This window comes from Chrysemys picta, chromosome 11 (genome assembly GCF_011386835.1).
Source record: "Chrysemys picta bellii isolate R12L10 chromosome 11, ASM1138683v2, whole genome shotgun sequence".
Classification (NCBI taxonomy): Eukaryota; Metazoa; Chordata; order Testudines; family Emydidae; genus Chrysemys; species Chrysemys picta.
In genome coordinates, this window is record NC_088801.1 from 28,242,404 (window position 1) to 28,266,956 (window position 24,553).

At 42.6% G+C, this 24,553-nt stretch overlaps 1 protein-coding gene across 5 annotated transcripts; it reads left to right on the top strand.

Moving 5' to 3' along the window:
• Nucleotides 1-41: 41 nt before the first annotated feature.
• Nucleotides 42-24,197, top strand: ARL6IP6 (ADP ribosylation factor like GTPase 6 interacting protein 6). 5 transcript variants are annotated; one of them, XR_010591567.1, is made up of 7 exons: nucleotides 42-363; nucleotides 712-765; nucleotides 4,266-4,398; nucleotides 14,811-14,870; nucleotides 15,960-16,097; nucleotides 16,925-17,008; nucleotides 22,571-24,162. XR_010591567.1 is itself a non-coding variant. In XM_005296468.5 (4 exons), the coding sequence occupies exons 1-4, from the start codon at nucleotides 42-44 to the stop codon at nucleotides 22,662-22,664; spliced, it is 603 nt and encodes a 200-aa protein (XP_005296525.1). In that variant the 3' UTR covers nucleotides 22,665-24,197. The 5 variants fall into 5 exon arrangements, 1 of the variants encoding a protein (XP_005296525.1); XR_010591568.1 differs by lacking the exon at nucleotides 15,960-16,097 and having other exon boundaries at nucleotides 16,789-17,008; nucleotides 22,571-24,197; XR_010591566.1 differs by lacking the exon at nucleotides 15,960-16,097 and having other exon boundaries at nucleotides 22,571-24,197.
• The last annotated feature ends 356 nt before the right edge of the window (nucleotides 24,198-24,553 follow it).

Consider the following 24,553-nt stretch of genomic DNA (forward strand, 5'->3'; position numbering starts at 1 on the left):
GTGTTTCGCGCCTCCCGGCCGGGCGGCTTCCAGGCTCCGCCATGTCCCTGGCTGTGGGCGACAGCGGGCGGATGGGCAGGTTCAGCAGGCGGGGGGCGACCCCCGGGACGCCCTGGCTGGGGGGCGGAGTGGTGGCTCGGAGTCTGCAGGCCGAGCTGCTGCAGGAGGAGGAGGCAGTGAGCGGTGTCTCTGTGTCCCAGGGCGGGGCCCCGTTGCCGCCGCTGTCCCACAAGCGGAATGGCGTGTCGATGGCTCCGCCGGGGGGGAAACGTTGGCCGGCCCGGGCCTGCTCGATGCTGTGCTGCCTCCTGGCCGTCTCCGCCCTCGCCTTCCTCCTGGCCATCGCTTGCCTCGTGCTCAAAGGTGAGGGGACCGCTTTTGCCCGCGACCCGAGGTCCCTGCCCTTGCAGGACTCGTGAGTTGGGGGGATCGGTCCCGCTTGCAGCCGGGGTGTCTTCCCCGGCCACGGCGGGGGTCGTTTCGGTGAGGTGGGGATTAAAACCGGGTCCCGCCAGTCCGAGCCCAGCGCTGCGGGTGCCGTGGTGTAGGGCGCGGGCCTGGCAGAGAGGCAGGAGTGTAGTTTTGGGATACTAGTAACTGTCCCTTCTTAAGGACAGACTACTCAGAGAACCGGCGGGTAGCTGCGGCACAGTGAGCACCTGCTGGTGTTTTCTGAAACTGCTGTTTCATAACTGATTCCTTCCTCTGTAGATTTGCGCTCCGAGAAAGAGAAGAATGAAGATGGTATAGAAACTGGCTTGCTAGGTATGCATTCGTATGATTCTTTCAGTGCTTCTGCAGTTCAAAGGAGGCTAAAAAACACCTTGTCTTAAATAACAGCCATATTGAGTAAACACTCGGGTTCTTTGGACAACAAGGGGGAGCTTGTGACTCAGTTCATTTATTGGTAGGGCATGTCTACTATTTCTGACACTGCCCCAGAAGCAGGTGGTGGAGAGTGCCTTGTATAGCCAGAACCTAATCCATGTAGAGCTCACAAGGAACTTTTATGTTAAGTACATACTTCTCTCCACTTATTTGTAAAAATTGGAATATGGAAGAAATTATTTTACATTCATTATCTCATAGGTGGAGGAGGGGGTTGGATTTTTTTTGTTTTGTTTGTTTTTAATTCCCCCAGGCTGAAATCTAACCATGAAAAAGCTGCCTGTTTTATTTTGTTCTCTGCAAACACACAACTGGCTCTTTCACATTTGGTAGATACTTTCCTCAGAGGAAGTTGAGAATTTACTGTCATAACTAGCCGAAAACGACATACAGTGCATGCATGTATCTTGTCCTTTATTCTTAAGACAATAACTAGGGCCCTACCAAATTCAGGGTCCATTTTGGTCAATTTCATGGCCATAGGATTTCAAAAATTTTAAATTTCATGATTTCAGCCAGTTAAACCTGAAATTTCACTGTGTTTTAATTGTTGGGGTCCTGACCCAAAAAACAGTTGAGGGGAGGGGGGGTTGCAAGGTTATTGGGGGTGGGTGTTGTGGTACTGCTACCCTTACTTCTGCGCTGTTGCCTGCAGAGCTGGGCCCTCAGTTAGCTGCCACCACTCTCCGGCCACCCGGCCCTGAAGGCAGCACAGAAGTAAGGGTGGCAATGTCCTAAAATAACTTTGTGACCCCCCCCCCAACTTCCGTTAGGGTCAGGGATCCCCAATTTGAGAAACGCTGGTCTCCCCCATGAAATCTGTGTAGTATAAAGTAAAAGCACACAAAAGACCAGTTTTCATGGTCCGTGAATTTGGTAGGGCCCTAAACATAACATAAGAATGGCCATACAGTAGAACTTAAGAGTTACGGATACCTCGGGAATGGAGGTTATTCGTAACTCTGAAATGTGCCGTAACTCTGAACAAGATGTTACGGGCTTCAGCCCGGGGGGGGGGGGGGGGTGGGAGTTGCAGCCGCAAGGTGCAGGGGTGGTCAGGGCTCTGGGCAGCATTTGGGGCTTCTGAGCCCTGGTGCTCCTGTGGGGGCAGGGCTTTAGACCTGGGAGGAGTGCTGGGGCTTGGGGCTTCAGCCCCACGGCTCCATTTCCCAGCTTTAGACCCGCGGGGGGCGCCTGGAGTTGGGGCTCCCCATGGCTCTGCTCTGGATTTCAGCCGGTGGAGGGTGCCGGGGCTCAGGGCTTTAACTAGAGGGGGAGCGCTGGGGTTGAAACCAGAGCTCCTCTTGTAGCTAGAATCTCGGCGCTCTCCCTGGGTCTAAAGCCTGGAGCTAGTCTAAAAACATAGAGCAATTTTAGATTGAGTTTAAATCACTTAACTTTCACTTTTGCAAAGGTTTCTGCTCAGTTTTTTTTTTTTTTTTATTGGTACACAGAACTATAGATAACAATTAAATGGTATATGGAGAGGTGGTGTAACCATGTTGGTCCCAGGATATTAGAGAGACAAGTGGGTGAGGTAATATCTTTTATTGGGCCAACTTCTTTTTGGTGTGTGAGAGACACGCTTTTGAGCTGACACAGAAAAGGTAGATCATGCCAAACCATCCTGATCTCCTTCTTTGAGAAGGTAACAGATTTTTTTAGACAAAGGAAACACAGTGGATCTAATTTACCTCGATTTCAGAAAGGCATTTGATACGGTTCCACCTGGAGAATTATTAGTTAAATTGGAAAAGATGGGGATCAATATGGAAATTGAAAGGTGGATAAGGAACTGGTTAAAGGGGAGACTACAACTGGTAATACTGAAAGGTGAACTGTCAGGCTGGAGGGAGGTTACTAGTGGAGTTCCTCAGGGATCAGTTTTGGGACCAATCTTATTTAATCTTTTTATTACTGACCAGGGCACAAAAAGTGGTAGTGTGCTAATAAAGTTTGCGGATTACGCAAAGCTGGAAGGTATTGCCAATACAGAGAAGGACCGGGATATCATACAGGAAGATCTGGATGACCTTGTAAACTGGAGTAACTGAAATTTAATAGTGAAAAGTGCAAGGTTGTGCAGTTAGGGATTAATAACAAGAATTTTTGTTATAAGATGTGGACTCATCAGTTGGAAGTAACAGAGGAGGAGAAAGACCTCGGAGTATTGGTTGATCACAGGATGACTATGAGCTGCCAATGCGATATGGCCATGAAAAATGCTAATGTGGTCTTGGGATGCATCAGGCGAGGTATTTCCAGTAGAGATAAGGAGGTGTTAGTACTGTTATACAAGGCACTGGTGAGACCTCATCTGGAATACTTTGTACATTTCTGGTCTCCCATGTTTAAGAAGGATGAATTCAAACTGGAACAGGTACAGAGATGGACTACTAGGATGATCTGAGGAATGGAAAACTTGTCTTATGAAAGGAGGTTCAAATATATCAGAGGAATAAATACTAGGGAGGGAGAGGAATTCTTTAAGCTCAGTACCAATGTGGACACAAGAACAAATGGATATGAACTGGCCATCAGGAAGTTTAGACTTGAAATTAGATGAAGGTTTCTAACCATCAGAGGAGTGAAGTTCTGGAACAGCCTTCAAAGGGGAGCAGTGGGGGCAAAAGACATATCTGACTTCAAGACTAAGCTTGATAAGTTTGTGGAGGGGATGGTATGATGGGATAGCCTAATTTTGGCAATTAATTGAACTTTGACTATTAGTAGTAAATATGCCCAATGGCCGGTGATGGGATGTTAGATGGGGTGGGATCTGAGTTACTACAGAGAATTCTTTCCTGGGTGTCTGTCTGGTGAGTCTTGCCCACATGCTCAGGGTTTAGCTGATCGCCATATTTGGGGAATTTTTCTCCAGGGCAGATTGGCAGAGGCCCTGGGGGGGGTTCGCTGCCTTCTGCTGCATGGGTCATTTGCTGGAGGATTCTCTGCACCTTGAAGTCTTTAAAAGGTGATTTGAGAATTTCAGCAGCTCAGACATAAGTTAGGGGTTTGTTGCGGGAGTGGGTGGGTGAAATTCTGTGGCCTGCATTGTGCAGGAGGTCAGACTAGATAGGTGATCATAATGGTCCCTTCTAACCTTAAAGTCTATGACTCTTCTTCAGGTGAAGAGCTCTGTGTAAGCTCAAAAGCTTGTCTCTCACACAGCAACAAAAGTTGGTCCATTAAAAGATATTACCTCACCCACCTTGTCTCTCTAAACGGTATATGATTAAGATAAAAAGAACTAGAAATGTACCATTTTGTTTCAGGGGTGTAGAACATTTGTGCTATATTGCAACGTTGTGTTCTGTAGAAAACCTTCTGAAATTTAGTGTTAAACTTATAGCAACTTTTCTTTATTCCCTGTGAAGGATTTTGGGGTCTGTTTGTTCTAGCCTTGATGACAGGGCTCTCATGCTGCAGCTTTTCTTGGACGGTGACTTATTTTGATTCCTTTGAACCAGGAATGTTTCCTCCGACTCCACTTTCACCTGCACGATTCAAGTAAGTACTTATTAAAAAATAAATGTAATTCCAAGGATTGGATTGGCAGCCTAACTAGTCACAAGACACAATAGATACAATATGAGCAGTGGCTGTGCAAGTTTCATGTTGCTCTGTTAGGCTAGGTCTACACTACGGGGGGGGGGGGATGTCTCGACCTAAGATACGCAACTTCAGCTACGTGAATAGTGTAGCTGAAGTTGCGTATTTTAGGTCGACTTACCTGGCTGTGAGGACGGCGGCGAGTCGACTGCCTCCGCGCCACCATCGACTCTGCTTCCGCCTCTTGCCGCGGTGGATTTCCGGAGTCGACGGCAGAGCCATCAGGGATTGATTTTATCGCGTCTTCACTAGACGCGATAAGTCGATCCCCAATAGATCAATTGCTAACCGCCGATCCGGCGAGTAGTGAAGACGTGCCCTTAGTGTGCCTTAACTGATCTGGAGGACACAGGAACTGGCAGTTAAATCGGTGCAAGCGCTTCTGGTGAGGACATGCACCACTGACAGAAGGAATGCAGTGTGGACATGTTAAATTGATTCATGTCAGCATAATTTAGGTTGGCTTAATTTTGTAGTGTAGACTTGGCCTTGGTGAATACTAGATGATATATTAAGCATTCCAGTCCTTAGGGTACCAACAATAGAGATTTAAAAAAATAAATATACATCCTGTTTAATTAAAATTGGACAGGCTGGTCTTGCCTGTCAAAGGGAGGGTACTGTTTGCTCCAGTTGTAGCTGTTTTGACTACTTATATGGGCAGTAGTCTGCTGAAATCTATTTTGTTTTTAATACACCTCTTTACATCAAGTGAAGCAGTCTCCATCAATATGATAAAGCAAGTTGATGTAGTACTCTGGTAGAGGAGAATTAAGGATTCCTGTAATGAAGCGGGGTTATTAAACAGACTGCACCAAACTAACCACACATTATTAGACAATTTTAGTATTTTAAGAGACTCTTGCATATCCAGATTTTTATTTTTTTTATATATATATATATATATATATATATATATATATATATATATATATATATATATATATATACACACACACACACACACACACACACACACACAAATAAATATGGCTCTTTTTATTTATTTTTTGTTCTTACACTTGAGACAAAATTTGAGGTATTACTGTAGCATCCAGCTAGTCCTCAAACGTAACCTGAAATGTGAGAGATGACTTTATGACTAGAATATGAGTTTCATGTGATTAAGCTTGTATTTTTAAGTCAAAAATAAACTTGAAAGAAGTTGGGTTATACTTTCATAACTTTATAAGCATTTGGAAATAAACTTGGTTACTACAAATAAAGGTTTCTAAAACTGGAATGATGTGACCTTTCACATATGTACTTTAAGATAGTTGAATCTCAACTTTGAGCTCTTCTGTGAAAATATATCAAAGTTAATAGACTTTCTGATTCTGGCTTCTCTTGTGGTGAACTTAGTTTAAAAAGACGTTTTACAGTTGCTTCAGTTACTGCCTAGTCCAGTTTCTTTATCTAGTATTTCTATTTTTTTGTTAGTAGCAATTTAAGCAGCAATAAAATAAGCAATTCTGATCTAGAACTAGTGTTAAGATTAGAATGATTCTGGACCTTTCCAAAACAGTTTGACTGACTGTTTAATAATATGTCTAGTAGACTGAGGTTTTAAAACTAGCCTGTAAACTGATACCCAGCCTTGCCTCAGTTTCCTGGTTTGAGGCAGGAGTACTCCCTTGGTTTTTGTTGTTGATGTTTTTGTTGTTGTCTGACTCCCATTCATGATATTGGTGCATAAATCCTGTCTAAACCAAGAAGCTGAGGCCACCGTTGCAAATCAAGAAGAGCTTCAAAATTCCTTTAAATTGTTTAATTCGAAAGTTTGCTTGAGAGAAACTCTAATATGCAGAAAAAGAATATCCAACAACCAAGTAAACTGATTTATATTCTTTTAAATATGGAAATAAAGTATTTCAAGTGATAATATTTAATGTTTAAATTTTGACTTTCTTTAAATGGACATAATGAACTTAAATTCACACTTATTTGTGAAAACTTTTATCTATGGTTACAACTGAAATCTGAGTTTTATCCAAATGAAATTATAGAAAATAATTTTTCTCTGGTTTTTATTAGTTGGGTGTTTTATGCAGCAATATGTAAGATTCATTTTAAAATAGGAAAATATGACTAAAACCACAAAAATTAGCAGAGGAGCTTTGTGGCAAGTGTAGTACCTGTAACCAATTCTAACTTCTCTTTTGAAATTGCCAAGTATTCGAATTGGTGTGTTTCAGTTTTTTTTTGTTTTTTTTTAATTTTTTTACGTGAATTGACTTTACAACAATTTTCAGTGAAATAAGTTGTCAGATAAAAATTCCTTCACTGTTTAATCTTTTGCCAATAATGGGGGAAAAAATGTTAACACATTTTCATAAGAATACAAAGATACTTGTTTAACTGCTACTCTAAACACACAAAATACTAAGCATGAGTGATATCATTAAGGAATGCTAGGCAAATCGTTTGATCATTTTTACTGTTAAAATATCTGACTAAGACTGCCTTATTAATATAGCATGTCTTTTATGCTTTATAAAATGAACAGCCCCTATAATAGAATATTTGGACAATATTTTGTATATTCATGTTGGGTCATAATGTTTCCAGTTTTGAAATTCTATTTAATTCTCAGTATAGTTTTTCACCTTTTTGTATATTAATTGACGTATTTGTTTTGAAAGGGTAAATATACTAATAGCATACTTTCTATAATGAAAGCAGCAAAACATGTACATACAGTATATGCTTTTAAACACAGAACCAGGGGTAGGGGGGGGAAGGAGCGTTAAAACTGGTTTTCTTGTTACTATGGAACATTAAGCTAGTTAGAATAGTGTTAAAAACCAAATACGCAAATGAAGTTAACTTTTTTAGTTGGAAATATATTTAAAATTCATTTTATAGATGTAAACATTTTAAATATATTTCCACAGTAATCTGTAAAAAAGAGTAACTTGCTATCAAGATTTTTATTTTTTATTTATATAAGTAAAAATAAAAATCTTGATGGCAAGTTACTCTTTTTTTTTAAATTGGTCTGAGAACTTTACAACCTTATATTCACATAAATTTTACAATGCCAAAAAATGGCAGATAAAGCAATGCATTTTGTAATCTGGCCAGCAGAGTGGGTGCTTGCACGCAAAATAGCTTCCATACCAGAAGGGTATTAAGCGTCTCCTCTATGGAGCTTCAGGGTGTATTCACCTTAAAATTCAGTAACCAAACCACGAGCACCTGGTTGGAAAAACCTCTTTAAAGGTGTATTTTAGAGTTCTACTGTTAACGCTCAGTATTTTGCTAGGATTAAGAAGTATTAAACAATTAAATATCACTCCTTAATTATGATGGTTTTAAATATTTTTATCTACACTGAAAAAAGCTGGTTAGGGTCCAAAGTACTTTGTTTGTTGCAATAATTGGGCCTACAGGTTTACCCAGACTGTGAGCTCAACTGTGTAAAAACAAAAAAGTGTAATATTTTATGAACTTACAATAACCTATAACCAACGTTGATGAGATAACGTGCAAAAGAGACTAAATTAGTCCAAACAAAAAGGCCTACTGATATAATTCAAGGATTGTTAAGATTATGCCTTATAAACAAGAACACAATGAGACCAAAATCAGTGAACTGAAATTGGTATGTCAGAAACTAGGCCTAATTGGTGGACAAACCAGTGAGAGGATAGGCTATTCCACCACCCATCACTCCCTTTTGGGGTCTGTGATGGGGTGGACTAGGCCCTGAGGCCCCCTGCTGGAGGCCTTGTGGCCCTGCCACACCATGCCCCAGAAAAGGGCAGTCTCCTCTAAGTGGCCTAGAGTCATGGCATGGGACGCAGCCAATCAGAGATGAGCTGTAGGGAGCAGCCCAGCAGGCCCATATAAAAGGAACTGCAGTGCAGAGCAGAGATCAGTTCCTTGCTGGAGCTGGAGGAGTGTGGATGGTGTGCCTGGTTGGCTGAGGGATCTACAGGACCTCGGACAGAGCAGTCCTGGCAGAGACCAGGAGTGGGAGGCTGGGACAGGAAGGAGTTTCAGGCTGGCTGCTGGGACTCAGCCAGGACAAGGCCCTGAGGTAAGGGTGAAAAGTGAGCTGGGGAAGTGGCCTAGGGAACTGTAGCAGCAACGCAGCTTAGTTAAAGGGACACAGTGGACAGCTTCTATCTATAGGGTCCCTAGGCTGGGGGAAAGTGACCTGGACTTTGATAAATCCCAGAAGCAGAACTGAACTCTTTTAGTGGCCCAGCTGAAGAGCTGGGGCCAGAAAGGCCCAGAGAAGTGAAGAATCTCCATGGAGGGAGCCCTGGGGGACATGTCCCCACAACAGGGCCAGGACTGCTTGAAGAGCAGGGACAATTTGAGGGAGCCCTGAATGGGCTGACAGACAGTTTGGACCAGGGTACTGCGATAGGTCCTGCTGGATTGATTGAGGAGTGAGCCCAGGGATAGGGCTGCAGGTAGAGACATTATTGAGGGCTTTGAGATAGGCCTGGTCGGATTTGTATCCCGGAAGGGGTTGGATTTGTATCCCGGAAGGGGTTTGATTTTTGGCTCACGTACAGACTGTGTGTGACTTGGCCGGAGGGCTGGTTTGCTGAAGACTCACCACAAGGCAGAGAGGAAGTGCAGGCACATGCAGTTGAACCCGGGGGTGCTTGCAAGAGGTGAGTGGCACGGCATTACAAGGTCCTTAAAGAGTTTTTTGGAGAAAAGCTTTACCATGATGGCCGCCATCCTCACCATCTTCTGGGACCTCAGGCTTTTGTCATCCTGATCCTAAGAGATGTCCTGACAAGACTAGGCCAGAGAGAGTCCCCCAGATGACCTAACCACCTCTACTGGCTCGAGCTGAATCCCAGCCACCACCTGGGATGTGAGACTGTCTTCTTCCCTCCCACACATGTCCTTTTCCTTCCCTACCTTATATCTTCTTTCCTATCCCTCTCCTTTCCCTTCTTTCTAATAAGAGTCTGGCTTAGCCAGCCAAGATGGTATATTTTTCAACAGTGTTATGTGCCTCTGACCAGAAAAAACTGCTAAAAGCAGTGCCCTAAACAGTCCAATGCTTATGGGTTTGCCATCTCTCGGAATGGTTGATAGATGTGTGCTTGGCCTGTGTTTTTTCTGGCAGTGAGGTTGCAAGTGAGAATCAGCACCAGAGACAGAAGCTTTATTTTCTGTCTTTGCTGTTCTTTTCTCTTTCCTCTGGTGTGTTAATCTTCTTAGGACACAGCAGCAGTGAGGACAGCTTCAGCCTGTCACCACTAACTTCTCTTTTCCCCCAAAATGACAGTTATTACTGTCTAAGAGACTGTAAACCAAGGGAGGGGTTTCCTTTTAAAAAACTCACTAGCTAAAAGGAAAGGGGAGAACAAGGGATGTTGTTAAAATGAAAGCCTTATTGTAATAGTTTACATTTCAAATGCTTTAAGACAGACAGAACCGTTATTAAAGGTTAAAAGGATGTTTAATGGTATGTTTGCCATGGTACTAAGCAGGTTGAGGTCTCTCTATACTGAACCTTGTTTAAAACTGTTTAATGTTGAACAGTAACTGGGTTATATTAACACCATTGACTCTTTGGGCCCATGTATTCCATATAAATGACTAAAACAGTTTCTTTCCTAAAGCACTGTGAAATTGAGAATGAATACAATATTAAATGTTCCTTTTATAGTTCTAGAGGGCCACCTCTGCATGGAATAGGGTTCTTCAAGCTATGAATTAATGAACAGATATCATATGGCTGGTTATAATAGAACTAAAGAGGGGGGATGTTCATTTTTGAGTACCAGAAACTTTTTACATGCTGAGTTAAGCCTGAGTTGGATGCCTCCGAGTGTTCAACTTAAGCCACACAGGGCCCTGTTTGCAGTGGTGCTAAACATCCATAACTTCCATCAAAGTCTATTGAAACCATTGGTGCTCATCACATCTGGAAAATCAGGCCCTTGGTGTCTCAGGTGGGGTAATGAAAAATGGAAGCATCTGAAATTAATAGATGCTTTTGAAAAATTTAGACTCTTGCTCCTTGGAGCCAGCAGTTCTGAAGCTGCTACCATTAGTGCTGGGAGAAATTGTGGCTGCTTGCACACAGGATTTACTCCTGAAGGAATTCTGTGCCAAAAAAATAAAAATTATGCGCCAAAAATTATGCACACAATATTTTAAAATTCTGCAAATTTATTTTGTCAAATAAATGTGGCTCCAGCATGGCAGTGGGGAGCACAGGCCACTGACTGCATTGAGGTAGGAGATGACCCTGAAGCCCCCACCTCCCCCAGTACAGGGACTTGGTAGTGAGGCTGCACCTGACCCTGACACAGTGCAAGGGCGGGGTCTGCCCTAGAAACCTCCCGGGGTTCTGCACCGGGTGTGGGCAGGCTTAGCCCAGCAGTATCCAAGTGTGGAGGGGCTTAGTGTGGGGGGATCCAGGTGTGGGGTGAGAGGTTTCTGTGTGGGGCAGTCTGGGTGTGAGCGGCTCAGTGGGAGATCTGGGTGCACAGGGTCTTATTGTGGTGTTCCAGGTGCAGGGGCAATGGAACTCTGCAGGGAGTCCAAGTGAAGGTGGTTGGGGCTCAGCAGGGGGGGCTGATGTGGGGAGATGGGGCTTGGCAGGGGGTCGGTGTGTGGGATTCAGGGAGGGGGGGTCCGGGTGCCAGGGGAGTGGGGCTTGATGGGGTGGGGTTCCGGATTCCAGGAGAGTGGGGCTTGATAGGGTGGGGGTTCAGGTGCGGCTGGTGGGGATCTTTTGGGGTGGGGGTTTCGTCAGAAGGGCCCAGGTGAAGCAGGGTAGGCCTTGTCAGGGTGAGGGTTCAATGGGCCTGCTTAATGGGGGAGCCCCAGCTGCTGCTGAGGGGATGCCGCAAGCTGGGCTACCACTTCCCCCCGCGATTCCCGTATTCCCTTTTCTTCCCCATCCCCCTGCCCCATTCCAGCCCCACCACTGGCACTCACTGTTGCATAGAAAACACGAACGCTCCCAGCACGCAGAAGGGGACCATAACTGGCACTAGGACCTAGGATATGGCGTCCAGCTGCAGAGTCAGCTGAGCCTTCAGCTGGGCAGCTCTGTGCTTGCAGAAATGAGGGAGAGAGGCAGTGGCATGTAATCCCATGTGGCCCCCCCCCATGCCTTGCCTCTGTTTGGAGGGGGGCATTCCCCCCAAAAATCTGTGCCCATGGTTTCCCCCACCCGCATGGCTTCCCTTTGCTTCCCTGATGTTTTCTGAAGTACAGGAATTCTGCAGGGGTGGAGGCGTTTTCTGCAGTCACACAGAATCCCCCCCAAGAGTAAGGATTCCAAACAAGAATAAGATGTGATATGTATCAGACTACAGAGTTGAGGGAAAGTGCAATACAAAAGTATATCCAAAAAATGGAAGAAATTAACAAAAGCCCTTTTCCCATTAACTTTAGGTAACCCACCAGTTTCATGTGCACAGTCTTGATTTTTTTGTATTTATGAATAACACATAAAAGTATTTTGGTGGTTTTATGTGCTATATGTGAATGGAAATTTCCCTGTTACCAAACGTTCAACTGGCTTTTTTTTGGTCTTAGCTTTTCATAAAATCACTTGCTTATAATTCCCACCCAAGAATGCTGGAATCTTTCACATTTTCTGCTTTTTGGCAGAATTCCTGTTCACATATAATAAAAGTAGATAATTTACCATTGTACTAGATCTTCAAAATGAAGAATTTCGTTCATAATAATAATATGGCATATTTCACACCATGTCCCTGTGGCCTGAGTGGTTCTATGCTTGTTTGACTTTAGATTATATTTATGCTACCAGAGTGCCATGTGTATGTCACTAATTGCTCAAGAGAACCATGCTAAATCAAAGAAGCAAATATTATCTAGTTTAATACCATGAAAAAATGTTTTATAAAGCTTTGACGCCTTTAGACACGGGGTGACAAATGATGGTGGGTGTTTTTTTAAAATAAGATTGCTATTTTATTTTACATCTTCTGTATGTGAGAACTTTTAAGCTTGGCTTGGCTGAAATATGATTGAAAGGACAAATAATGAAGCTAAGGATGAAAGTGCAAGAATAAAAAGGCCAGAGCAATTGACAAGACACTAGAGCCACATTCTTTTAATCAAGAATCGTAGTAGTAGAAAATGAAACTAAAGATGATTTGTGGACATTTTACTGATGTCCGAGGAAAAACTCATTGTGGAATGAAAGGAACCAACACTACAAGGTTTCTGCTGCTCCCCCCGTTTTTTTAGAAAAGTCTTTTTAAACTACAGTCTAGTTCAGGGGTTCTCAAAGTTCATTGCACCGTGACCCCCTTCTGACAACAAAAATTACTACATGACTCCAGGATGGGGCACCGAAGCCTGAGCCCTGCTGCCCTCTGCAGTGGGGCCAAAGCCCAAGCCTCACCACCCTGGGTGGGGGGGCAAAGCCCTACCCCCACCACCCCAGGCCAAAGCTGAAGCCCAAGGGCTTCAGCCCCAGGCAGAGGGCCTGTAACCTGAGCCCCACCGCCCAGGGCAGAAGCCTTCTCAAGCTTTAGATTTGGCTTTGGCCCTGGGCCCCAGCAAGTCTAAGCCAGCCCTCGCGACCCTGTTAAAATGGGGTTGTGACTCACTTTGGGGTTCCAACCCACAGTTTGAGAACTGCTGGTCTGGTTAACATATCTAGTATGAGGGAAATGTTTAAAAAAACCCTAAAGGATAAATTAGGCAATAACTTCTGCAATTCAGCTTGATTACTGTCTAAGCATAGGCTGTCTCTTTCAGGAGGAGAAATTCATTGCTTGATAGATTGTATGCTATTTCTACAAGACTAATACAGCATTGGTATAGAGTCTGATTTCCCTTTGGAGTACATTCTCTTGATTTCTCAGTGCATCATGATATCCACTAACTGGGTTTTCTCTGAAACCTAACACTTGCATATTCAGTTGAAATTAGTTTTCTTGTTATCTTGTGCTGAGAGGCCATGCACTTTGAGGGTCATATGCACAGTTTGAAGCAACTAGAGTTCTGATTGAAGAGATGAGAAGCTGCTTAAATTCTTATCTTGCATGGGTTTTCTGTGTGTAAACAAAAGCTATGATCAAGGCCAAAAGTTATACTCCCAAATAGATGTGACGAGGAACTACTTTAACATAAAAATTACTTTGTTGTATTAGTTCCTTCAGGTAATCGCTTTTGTGAGCTTTGACATCTAAGTTAGATCAGCTCCAGACTAGTCTTCTGGATCTTTATAATGTGCTAGTCCTGGGCTTTCAATGTCTCAGCTGGTTTTTGATAAGGATGTTTTTGGTTTCCATGAGGCTCATCTGTAGTTCATGCTGTTGCCCATCTTAGTTCTTTAAAACACAAGGTGTGCCTGATGCTTAAGAGATCTTATCAATACCTTATTTAACAAAGGAAGGGTACCAATCATCCTTAAATATGAAGAATTCTGCTACTCTCTGTGTCTATTTTTGGAGTTGAGATAGCTTTGGTCAGGTTCATACACCAGATTGGGAAAACTTTTCACTTTTCCCTAAAAAGACAACCTGGTAATGTTTCTGCTTTTTTGAATTTTTGATACTAAAGTATGTATGTGAACATATCCTGTTTGAAAGCTCTTTGATATTAGAATCATTGGGCTCTAGTTTTAATCTGTGTGCATGAAAACTGTAAGTATTCTAAGATTAAAAGGAAGCTGAGACAATCAAATGTTTTGCTATGTTGTTAAAGTTACACAGCTGCCTAGAAGATAAGGGGAGTGGCTAGAAGTGAGTTGGTGAAGTTATGAAGTGTTAGAGGGCTTGGTTTGCTAGAATCTAGTAACTTCTGGAAGGTAGGCTGGGCATTTGATGATACAGTTAGATAAAAAGCTGTTCCATCTTTTCAGACTTCCTTGTTGAATTTGCAGAGGTTTGGTTTTCATTCTAACTGTAGTAAATGTAGACTAATAGCTTCCATCCTACAAATGAGTGTAGGTAGGTGTCTGGTGATTTGCCAGCCTCAGATGTACAAATCTGTTTGATACACGTGTGCCTAAAGTTAAGAAAGTGGTAGAAAACGGGCGTCATGACAACGTTTAATTTTACTGTAGAAGAATTAAGTAGTAAAATGGAAAAGATTTGTACTTATTTCAGGATTGTTGCAAATGTTCTCACTTTTCAAGATCAAATGTGCCACATTACATGAAACTTTACCTGTTGCAGTGGGAAAAGCTAATGGGAAGTTTGATCTTTGCCATTTCCTGGGTGTCTGTGACAAAGACTGCTCCTGAATTAAGATGATTTTTGAAGATCTGATTGAAGGACTGTTACAGGAATGTCTTGGGTACATTTAGATGACAGTGGCAAAATATTGTCTTACAGACTGTAATGGGATAAGGCTAGATGCTGCAAGGAAAGACTTCACCTCGAAAAAAGTTTAAGGTAAATTTTTCAAACTTCCTAAATCCCATTTTCATAAGTGACCTACATTCCTAAACCTCAGTGAAAGTCACTGGGAGTTAGGCTCCAAAGTCACTGAGTTCCTTTTGAAAATTTTACCCCTAACCTTTTTCTGCAAACATAGCACAGAATTAGAAGCTTGGGAAAATGTTTCCACATATGGAAAAATGTTGTTGCTGTTCTGTATCTGAAAAGAGCATTGTGTTAAAGTTGCTGAAGATGCCGTTCAGTAAAATGTGATGTCCTCAAAATGATGTCTAATTGCACTGGGGAATTGCCTGCAGAGTGAAATAATAGATAAATGGAAAATGTAATTTTCTATAATCAATTTGAGACAAGCACTTTTCCATATGTTCACTATCTCAGGTATTTCTGTTCAATATGAATATGTTTGGCTTAATATCTGCTTTAATCTTTTAATTTAAATATCTACTATTTCTACCACCAGTTATTGAATAGAGGAAAAACTAAATTTTGTATTACCTCAGAGCTTTTTTGTCTGGCATTTTTCCCTGATATTCAAGTGTGCAGACCAGATTGGCAATCCATATGGTGTCACATGGGAAATTAAATCAGTTGGACAAGTGTTATCAGCACACCTGCTTGAATTTGGCACTGTTCAACAATAATGCAGCATTGCTTATTACACAATGGAAGATGTCTTAGAAAGGTTGGTCTGATGCAAAAATGTGTCAAAACTAAAAATTGAAGCTATGTTTGCACACTTGTTCTCATCTTTTGATTTAAATACTTAAATGTGATGAAAAGCTTTTGTAATGCACCTCCTTTTGCATTGTAAGAAGCAGCATGTACTCTAGTCCATCCACTTTTAAATAATCATTCTTTGCCTGTGATGAGCTACTGTTGTATTAGCATGGCTCAAAAATGCAGTTACCCATTCATGAAAGTCCAGCTAGAAGTTCAGCACTCCGCTTTTTGTTGTGTTTTAGTCACCGTATGGACAATATGGGGACCAGAGCACCAGTCATACCCTCAGCATTTTTTCCTTGGTGCTGCTTTGTCTCAGACAGAGAAGGGAATTGAGCACCTGCATGTTGAATGTATTTCCAGGATGTGTCTATGGGGGCCCACTGCTACTCTTGTTGGGGGAGAAGAAGAAAAGGGACAGCCTAAGAAGTGACCCTGACCTTCCAAAAACTTGAAGGGGAGAAGAGTACAACCTTTCAAAAATCACCGTTCTTGCATCCAGTGGGTTTTATGCTTTAATCCCTCCAGTTTATCTCCAGGGCACAGGAAGAGACTTAATGGGAATAGAGGGAAGCATGTGAAAGTAGCAGCAACAGAGCTGCCCGGGGGGAACAAGTGGGGCAATTTGCCCCGGGCCCCGCAGTGGCTCCCACGAGAATGTCAGAGGCTCTCCTCTGCCTTCCCCCATCTCCCAGCGCCTCAGCGGGCCGTGTCCAGGAGCAGCCCTGCAGCGGCATGGCTTAGGCAGGGCCTGAGGTCCTCCCGCTCGGAGCCGTGTGGTAAGGGGGCGGGGCTGTGAGCTCCGGCGGGCTGAGCGGCAGGAGCTCCTGGACACGGCTCACTGAGGCTCTGGGAGAGGGGGGAGGTGGGGGTAAGCAGCATGGTAAGCCCCTCCGAGCTGGGCACCCCCCAGCTCTGAGCCCAGCCCCTCTGAGCCGGGCACCCCCCGATCCAGAGCCCAGCTCCCCACCCAGCCCTGGGCAACAGTAGCGCCACCCCCAGGCAGCGACAGCCCATTGGCACCAACCATCACCCAGCGATAGCCCATTATGCATACATTTGCAGTTACATACCGTTAAAACATTTAATGTTTTTAAATAATGTATTTTGTGTATTTTCAAATTATTACAAATTAATTTTTGAATGTATTTCACTGGTTATTCTTTACATTTCCAAATACATGTTACTATAGTACTGCAACTTTTTTTATGGAAGGGGGCCCCCGAAATTGCTTTGCCCCAGGCCCCCTGAATCCTCTGGGCGGCCCTGAGCAGCAACGGGGCCTGGGTCATCTGAACATGCACTTTTTTTATTTCATCTGACCTCAGCCTGGGTGTGTGATAACGGCACTCGCTTCACTGCAGTAAATAAGGCTCCACCACTGAAGTTTCTCTGCACCAACACCAGCAAAGGTGAGGGCTCTGCCAAGTATTTGTATGTAGATGTTTTGAAGTCATTAATACAGAACAGTATCCTCGGATTAACTTCCATGATGCCATGCAGCGTGTATGCTGCATCTCTTCCCACGAAAATAGATCTTTCTCTTCACCCACTTCTCCAACTTGTCTGTCAATGTCACTGTCTTACATAGACACACTTACATAGTCCACTCCCTTGCTTCTGTCTGCGCACACACTCAAACATAGGGATAAAAAAATTTGCCAGATGCCTAAATATCAGAGGACTAAACAGGTTTGAGGGCACTGTAGCCTCTATTTAAAATTGACTGGGTAGTCCTGGGTTAAACTATAATGTCTCTAGGGAGTCAGCACAGCTCCTACGGTGCTACAGATTTCAGATAAATGGGGTGAAAGTTAACCTTTACAGTTCTCTTAGATTGGGAGATACGGTGGAGCGCACACAGAACAAATAATGACGGCAAACACTGTTGCAAGTAAAAGAAAATCTTGTTTGTATTTTATGTTTCACACACACACGCACCCCTACACAACCAGAGAGAGCCCAAGCAATAGCCAATGCCGTAAGCATACTCACATACCCAAAGATATTAGTCTAGTGGGTGTCTCAACAGGTTGTCATTGATCAAGGGGCGGTTCCTGCTGGGGTGGTCTTCCTACTTTAGCTCAACCAGGAAACCTCTTATCTTGTTCTGACCATGCCTAATACCCTGTGCATATGCATGAGGGTTCTACCTTCCTTTTCCTTATCTGTACTTCTACATGCCATAAATTCTGAGGTGCCCTGCTTATGTCAACTGGTTTCCAGAGTAACCTGTGGTCAAACAGAACTTTCAATGATGTTACAATCAGGTGTCTTGCAGTCTGGACAGGTATGTTGTGACTTATTTTCCATAACATCACCTATTGGCCCATCCTTTACAGTGATCATGTGGTTTTATTGGCATAGGGTTAGTCTTAGGTCACCCACTCATGTCAAGTTTCCTTAAGCCTGAGGCCTAGTGTGGCTAAGCTGAAATCTTACAGACTTTAGCCTGTTGGCTTTGCATTACAGTCTTGCTTTACTTACCGTATATAAGCCGACCCTATAATTCAGGGGTCAGCAAACTTTGGCTTCCAGGCCATCAGGATAAGCCGCTGGTGGGCCGAGATGGTTTGTTTACCTCGAGCGTCCGCAGGCACGGAGGTAAACCTAAATAAACAAAGTGTCCCGGCGCGCCAGCTGCTTACCCTGACGGGCTGGGACAGCAACTGGTGGGGAAATTTTTTTGGGGGGAGAAGCTGGGAGTCAGGGGAGTAACCCCAGTGACCACCCCCCCAAATGACCCCACCCCTAGCCTGGGACCCCCACACTCTCCCATCCCATCCCTTCCCACCTTATCTGGGGAGGGCCAGGGGAGGATGTCTCTGACCTGACTGGAGCTGCTTTGGCAGACTGGGTGGCGTGGCCACAGCCTGCTCTGACGGACCAGACTGGGCAGCGCGGCCGCAGCATGTTTCAGCGGGCTGGGCTGGACGGTGTGGCTGCAGCGTGCTCTGGCACCTGGGCGGTGCCGCCACAGCCTGCTCTAGGGGGTGGGGCCGAGTGGCATGGCTGCAGCCTGCCAGCCCCAGAACTGCAGCTGCTTTGGAGGCTGGGGGGAGAGCAGCGTGGCCAGAAGTAGAGAGACTCTGGCCCTGCTTCTTCCCTTCTGTCTCTGCTGGCTGTGCTGCCTCTCCTTGCTCCCTCTGTGGGGGGGAGGGGCTGTGTCCCACCGTTCCCTCTCTATACCCATTCATAAGCCGACCTCCGTCTCTGGTGCTTTCCTTTTTTACTAAATAAAATCGGCTTATGAACAAGTATATACCTAATACACACTCATTACTCCTAAATACTTGTCTATCTTCTACTCCCATAGTCCTATCCTACTTGTATCTGTTCATCACACATTGACTACATATGACATAATATGTGAGTGATAAAACGAACTAATTGGCTACAACCTCCTCTGTCCAGGAAAAAGCTATGCTTACCCCTCACCATTCCAGGTTGCTTGCAAATAGAGCATGCTGGGACTTGTATTAGGGTGCTGTTTGTGGTCCCCACATAGGGCTCAGTTTCCAATATTCGTTTACTAGTAGATGTCTACATTTGAGACTTCCCAGCAGCTGCGTGGGGGGTGGGAGGGGTGCAGTCGCTGCTACCTTTCTTCTATCTATGTCTTCATTTGGGGTGTCCTTCAGTAGGAGAGTGAAAATTGTTCTGATGGTTGTCAGGGTTGAATTTTTGTTTTTTTGTAACTGTAGCAGCTGGAACTTCATAAGCATCAGGAAAATCTCTGTGGTCAGTTTTCACTGCAGAATGGGCAAGCAGTGAGCAGTAGCAGGGGCATTGTTTGTAGATTTAAGAAGACACAACTATATAGTACGGGCTTGCATTCAATTCATCTTTGGAACTATGAGAGCTAGGAACTTTCTGATGAAAATGTAAAGCCAAATTCGTAGGCTGCTTGGTTGTCCTGCCAGCTTGTGGAACTCTCAGCCTTGAGTTGGGTGCCCAGGCTCCATACAACACATGGTGAGTTAGGCACCTAAGAAAGGTTGACAAAAACCACCATGCTAAGTGTGGAGCTGCCTAAGCTAGGCAGTAGGAAGTGCCAAAGAGAGGGATGGGGCCTAAGTCCCCTGCCTCAAAGGGAGTTAAGCGCCTAACTCTGGGGTTCAGGGAGGTACTAATTGGCTTGGAATTCACGCTGTGAACCCTCTTCTGGAGGTAGATGCCTAAGCCAGAAAAGCTCTTTCTCAAGAAAAACAGGAGGTTATGGTGGTTGTTCCAGTTCCCTTATAGCCAGTAGCCCAGTGGTTAGGGCACTGGCCCGGTATGTGGGAGACCTGCGTTCAAATCCCAGTTCTGCCTGATTTGGAGCAGGGACTTAAATCCAGGTCTTCCTAGAGAAGTACTTTAATCACTGGGTAATTCTAGGTTGTAAGTTTGGGTTGGGTCCTATTGGCGCTATTCCAATGTTAATTTAAAAAACAAACAAACTGGTAATTGGAGCAGGGACTGGAACCTGAGCCTCCCAGGTGAGTGTCCTAACCACTGGACTAGTCAGTCTCTCTGGCCTGTGTTTATTCTCGTTTTCTCTAATGATTTGTTTCAACTGCTAAGTAAAAACACTTTATTTTAAGAATGCTGGTGGTCAATATCGCTGGTCACAGGTTGCCAAAGAATCAAACAGAGGTGGACCTGCCTGGTAAGCGGGGGGTTGTTGTACAAGGATAGTGCACCCAAATCCCAGTCTGAATAGAATTGTAAGATTCCATCCTGAGGCAGGTAAGGGCAAGAGGCTCGAGACCTGAGACAGGTGCTCTGAAAGAACAGAAAGGGGACAGAGGTGTAACTAGCCTCCTAAGCATGAGTACATTTCTAAATAAAATGCAGTGACTGAGATGAGCTGCTGAGCTTTGCTCAGTGTGCGCCACAGAAAATATATTGTGTAAGTAGACTGTATTGTAATGGAAGTGCAGGGGTGGACAGTGTTAAACCTGTGCATGCAACCTTAATTCATGCCTTTCAGTTACTGTGCAACTTCAGCATTCTTAACATAGTCTTAATGTATCATCCTTGCATCTTTTGTTTTGTATTGCACTGTAGAGGAACTTTGCAAAGCATTTGATGGTTTCTTTTTTACAGTGCACTTGGCAAGGTTAAACTATTAAGGAGACAAAATCAAGTTTTCCTGAAATAAAACCTTCAGAAAATATGGTCAGTTGCAGGTAGATCTGTGACTTAGTTCAATTAGAAAAGGGAAGTAATATAGTTCTGAGATGCATATTATAATTCTGGATACTTCACCTAGATTTGACCCTGACACAGACACACGTTTTCTGCAGGTAACGTAGAACTGTCACTTTGTGTTGTACTAAAGTCTTTGCAAAGTACTAATATGACACTTCTAAATGCTTAGTATATTCTAAGTCTCTAAAATTGGTTTATATTTTAATTATTCCATGCTACTCTCTAGCATGCTGGACCTAAATTCTGCACCAAGGCTGCTTGTTTTCTGAGGCATGTTGAGATTTCTGCAACAGCTTCAAAATTCAGAGTTCTTGACTATTTGTGGGAAAGAAGAATACAATGTGGCCTATATTCCTTGTGCTGCTGATCTCTATTTTGGAATGTTTCAATTTATTCTCTGCTCAAATTTTTATGGTCATAGAATTGAGTCTTGATAACTCATACTGCATATTGTCTGCCAGAAGAAAAGCTAAAGGCTTGTGCACCCTAGTAGGGAGCTTTTGCATTTGTTGGCACCCAATAAGGGATAAGAAGTGACTGTAATGAGTGGGGTTTTGGGGAGGGGTGTGGTTGTCATCAAACACTATCAGTCTATTGAGAGCTGCTGCACCAGCCAGAATGACCATGGTTGATGGTAAACCATTAATTTCCATCCTAGCAGTCTTTAACTACAAACAGCTCTACTGACTGTTCCTTTTCACTGAGTCCCACAGTGAGGAATAGCTGGATGTAACTGGTAAAATGATCATCTGTTAAATCATTGTCACTTTACATTATCATCAAGTTTCTGAGTTTGTTACATTGAGACACAGGGCCATTCATACTTGGCAGCTACTGTTTCAATCTGTAGACTCAGTTAGGACTGCACGGTTTTACATATGGAAGGCTAGCTTCAGCACCATAACAGCGTATTTTAAATGAAAGCTTAGATTTTTGTGGCAGAATCTGCAGCCACAAAATTGTGGAGAATATAGTTCTGGTTATATTATTACAAAGCTTGCATTAACTGTACTTTGTAAATTAGATCCGGTGCTTGCAGAACTACCTGTTTGTAGTAATAAGCATACTACTGCTGGCCAGAAAAGTGGGGAGCGGGGGTAGGGATTTATACTTCTGTTTTTGTCAATATATTGTGACATGGTTTAATGCAAATTTTCTTCCCCTCCTTTGAGCTTTAGATGGGACTTGTATGATAGGCTGAACAATACTGCCAGTGATGTGTAAGCTGTTCTTTGGCAAAGATGGTTTTGGTGAATTCTTAATCTGCTATTGCCTCTTGGAAATCCTAGCATGTCTATCAATTTAGATTAAATTTTGTTTATCCCAGTTTTGTCTTTTATTATTGCTTAGGGACACTTTTTAGTTAACAATACCCCCCTCCCCCATCCCTGCCACACATACCAGGATATTCCCTTCTTAAAATTAGGGGTATTTCAGTCTTCATGCCCAGTCAGTTCTCTGTAGTCCGAGCAGAGAGGTAAACAAGGATGCTAGTTATGAGGTTTTTGTGAATATGGGCAGAAATTCACTAGGAGCCCAACACAATCTAATTTGCTTCTGATAGTGCCAACCCCCTGAAAAGCCATCAGATGGTGCGTGATCATCAGCTATCCTAAGCCTGTCTTGAATTGAAGACCTAGATGTCACTTTCCAAACCTCTTAAATAGTTACTGCTTTTAGAACCATAAAGGCCTTAATATACCTTGGGTAACTTCCTTGTGAATTCTGATTCTTACTGTTTTTGTTTGTATTAATTAGCGTTCTGTTTTTCACTCTAGGAGACTGACAGGGCATTCCTTCCACATGGGCTATAGTATGGCAATACTGAATGGCATTGTGGCAGCTCTCACCATAGTATGGTGCCTCATTTGAATCCTACGCTGGCTCGGTGATCTTCAACAGGTCAAGATGCACATAGAAACTACTATAAACTGTCCAGTCCGCTTTTTTTACAACACTGTGGAACGACATTTCACATCTCAAATAGAAATGTTTGTCATTCACTGTATGTTTCAGATTTATAGATGAATCTTTGGGTTTATATTTATAGGGTGTTTGCTTGAGTTGCATTAAGAGTGGGGGAGGGGAAAATGCCATATGTTTATAGGCAAATGTGAATTTGTCTTAAAACAAGAAGAAATATTTACAAATTGAAAATGTTTTAAACCCAGGGAATGACACTTTGATTGCTATTACTGTATAAAGGATTCTTATCTGCACTTCCAGCTATACTACAGAGTACAGATAAACATGACACTTATGAATTTAACCATATATTTAAAATGTACAGTGTTGCTAATAATAAAGGCCACTAACTTTTTTTTCACTGTACATGCTATTTAACTTGTACTTGGCCTAGGCAGTAAAAACTAGATTGACTTTTGCTAGTCTACTCAATTTTATACTCTGTTTTGTCAGCATTCGTGCAATACTTGTTTATAACACTGCAGAGGACAATTTATTTAAATATTTCATTAGATTTTTAAAAAAAATCAAAATATTTCATTTCATATTAGCTTTTATAAACTGTCCCGTCTTTGTTTTGTAAACAATCTAAAACTTGTGCCTAAATCACCTGATAGTGTTTTTACTTTGGAGTAATGCAACTATATGCTAGAACTACTGTATATACAAAAAAAGTTTCACTAAGAATGTGTGGAAACTTCTCCACTTTGTGCCATTAAAGAATAGAAAATATTGCCTAAATCTTTTTACATGGTAAATTAATACATAACATCAGTTTCCAGGATCTGCAGTAGAGTACCTCACTGAAGAACTGCAGGAGTTATTTTTATGGCTTTTTTGCATCTTTGTAATGTATGTAACTGCTCAGCTTCTTACAATATTTTTCTTAATCTCTTAAAAGGATCAGGAGTCTACCAAACAGTTAAACTACAATGGCATAAGTGTTGGAATTTCATTTTTTACTTTTTTTGCTTCACATGCATATTTGAAGTTTATGGATATTTTAAGATGTATATTGGTTGTATTCTGTAATTAAAATGCTTGTAAAGTTGATTAGAGCATCAAACTCTTGTAAGAGTATAAAAAAAAATTCATTTCCAGATAATGTGTAACTTAAAAAATTGACATCCTGTAAAATGTGCAAATCAGCAGTTCAATTTGGATTTCAACAAAACACAATGATCACTTAAAGTTGACTACACTTTTAAAATGTATGTATTGTTTACATATAAGGGTGTGCATGTTTAGTATATTAAAGATAAACCAATTCCTTTTTCTAGTATATTAAACAGATATTGATACTGAATTCAGATCTTTTCATGGTGTAAACCCTACATATGTATAAATAGCTTTAGTCAAATGCAATGTTTACTTTTTTACATTAAACAGAAAATAGTTTAAGGTCCAAGCACTTGTTAATAAATATTTTTACATTTTTAACCAATGTTCCTATTTGTATAATACGCAATTGGTTCACAAATGTGCCTTTTAGATGTATTCATAAATTGAACTATTAAGGATTCCCACCACCTTCCTCATTGGATGAACTTTTCTCCATCACATCTGTGCAACCCTCAATTAAGCCTGAAATTAATCTGGTTTTATTGGTGTAATAGCAGAATTGACATAATTAGATAAATTAAGTCCATGTGGGAGCTGGTGCAACTCTACTGATGTAACTGGAGTCTAGTGCTGAATTTGTCCCTATGTCTTAGTCTTCCATCTATGAAATGGATACTTCTTGAAATCATTTGGTAACTTTCCTCATAGAAGTAATGTTACAAGTGAGTTAAGAT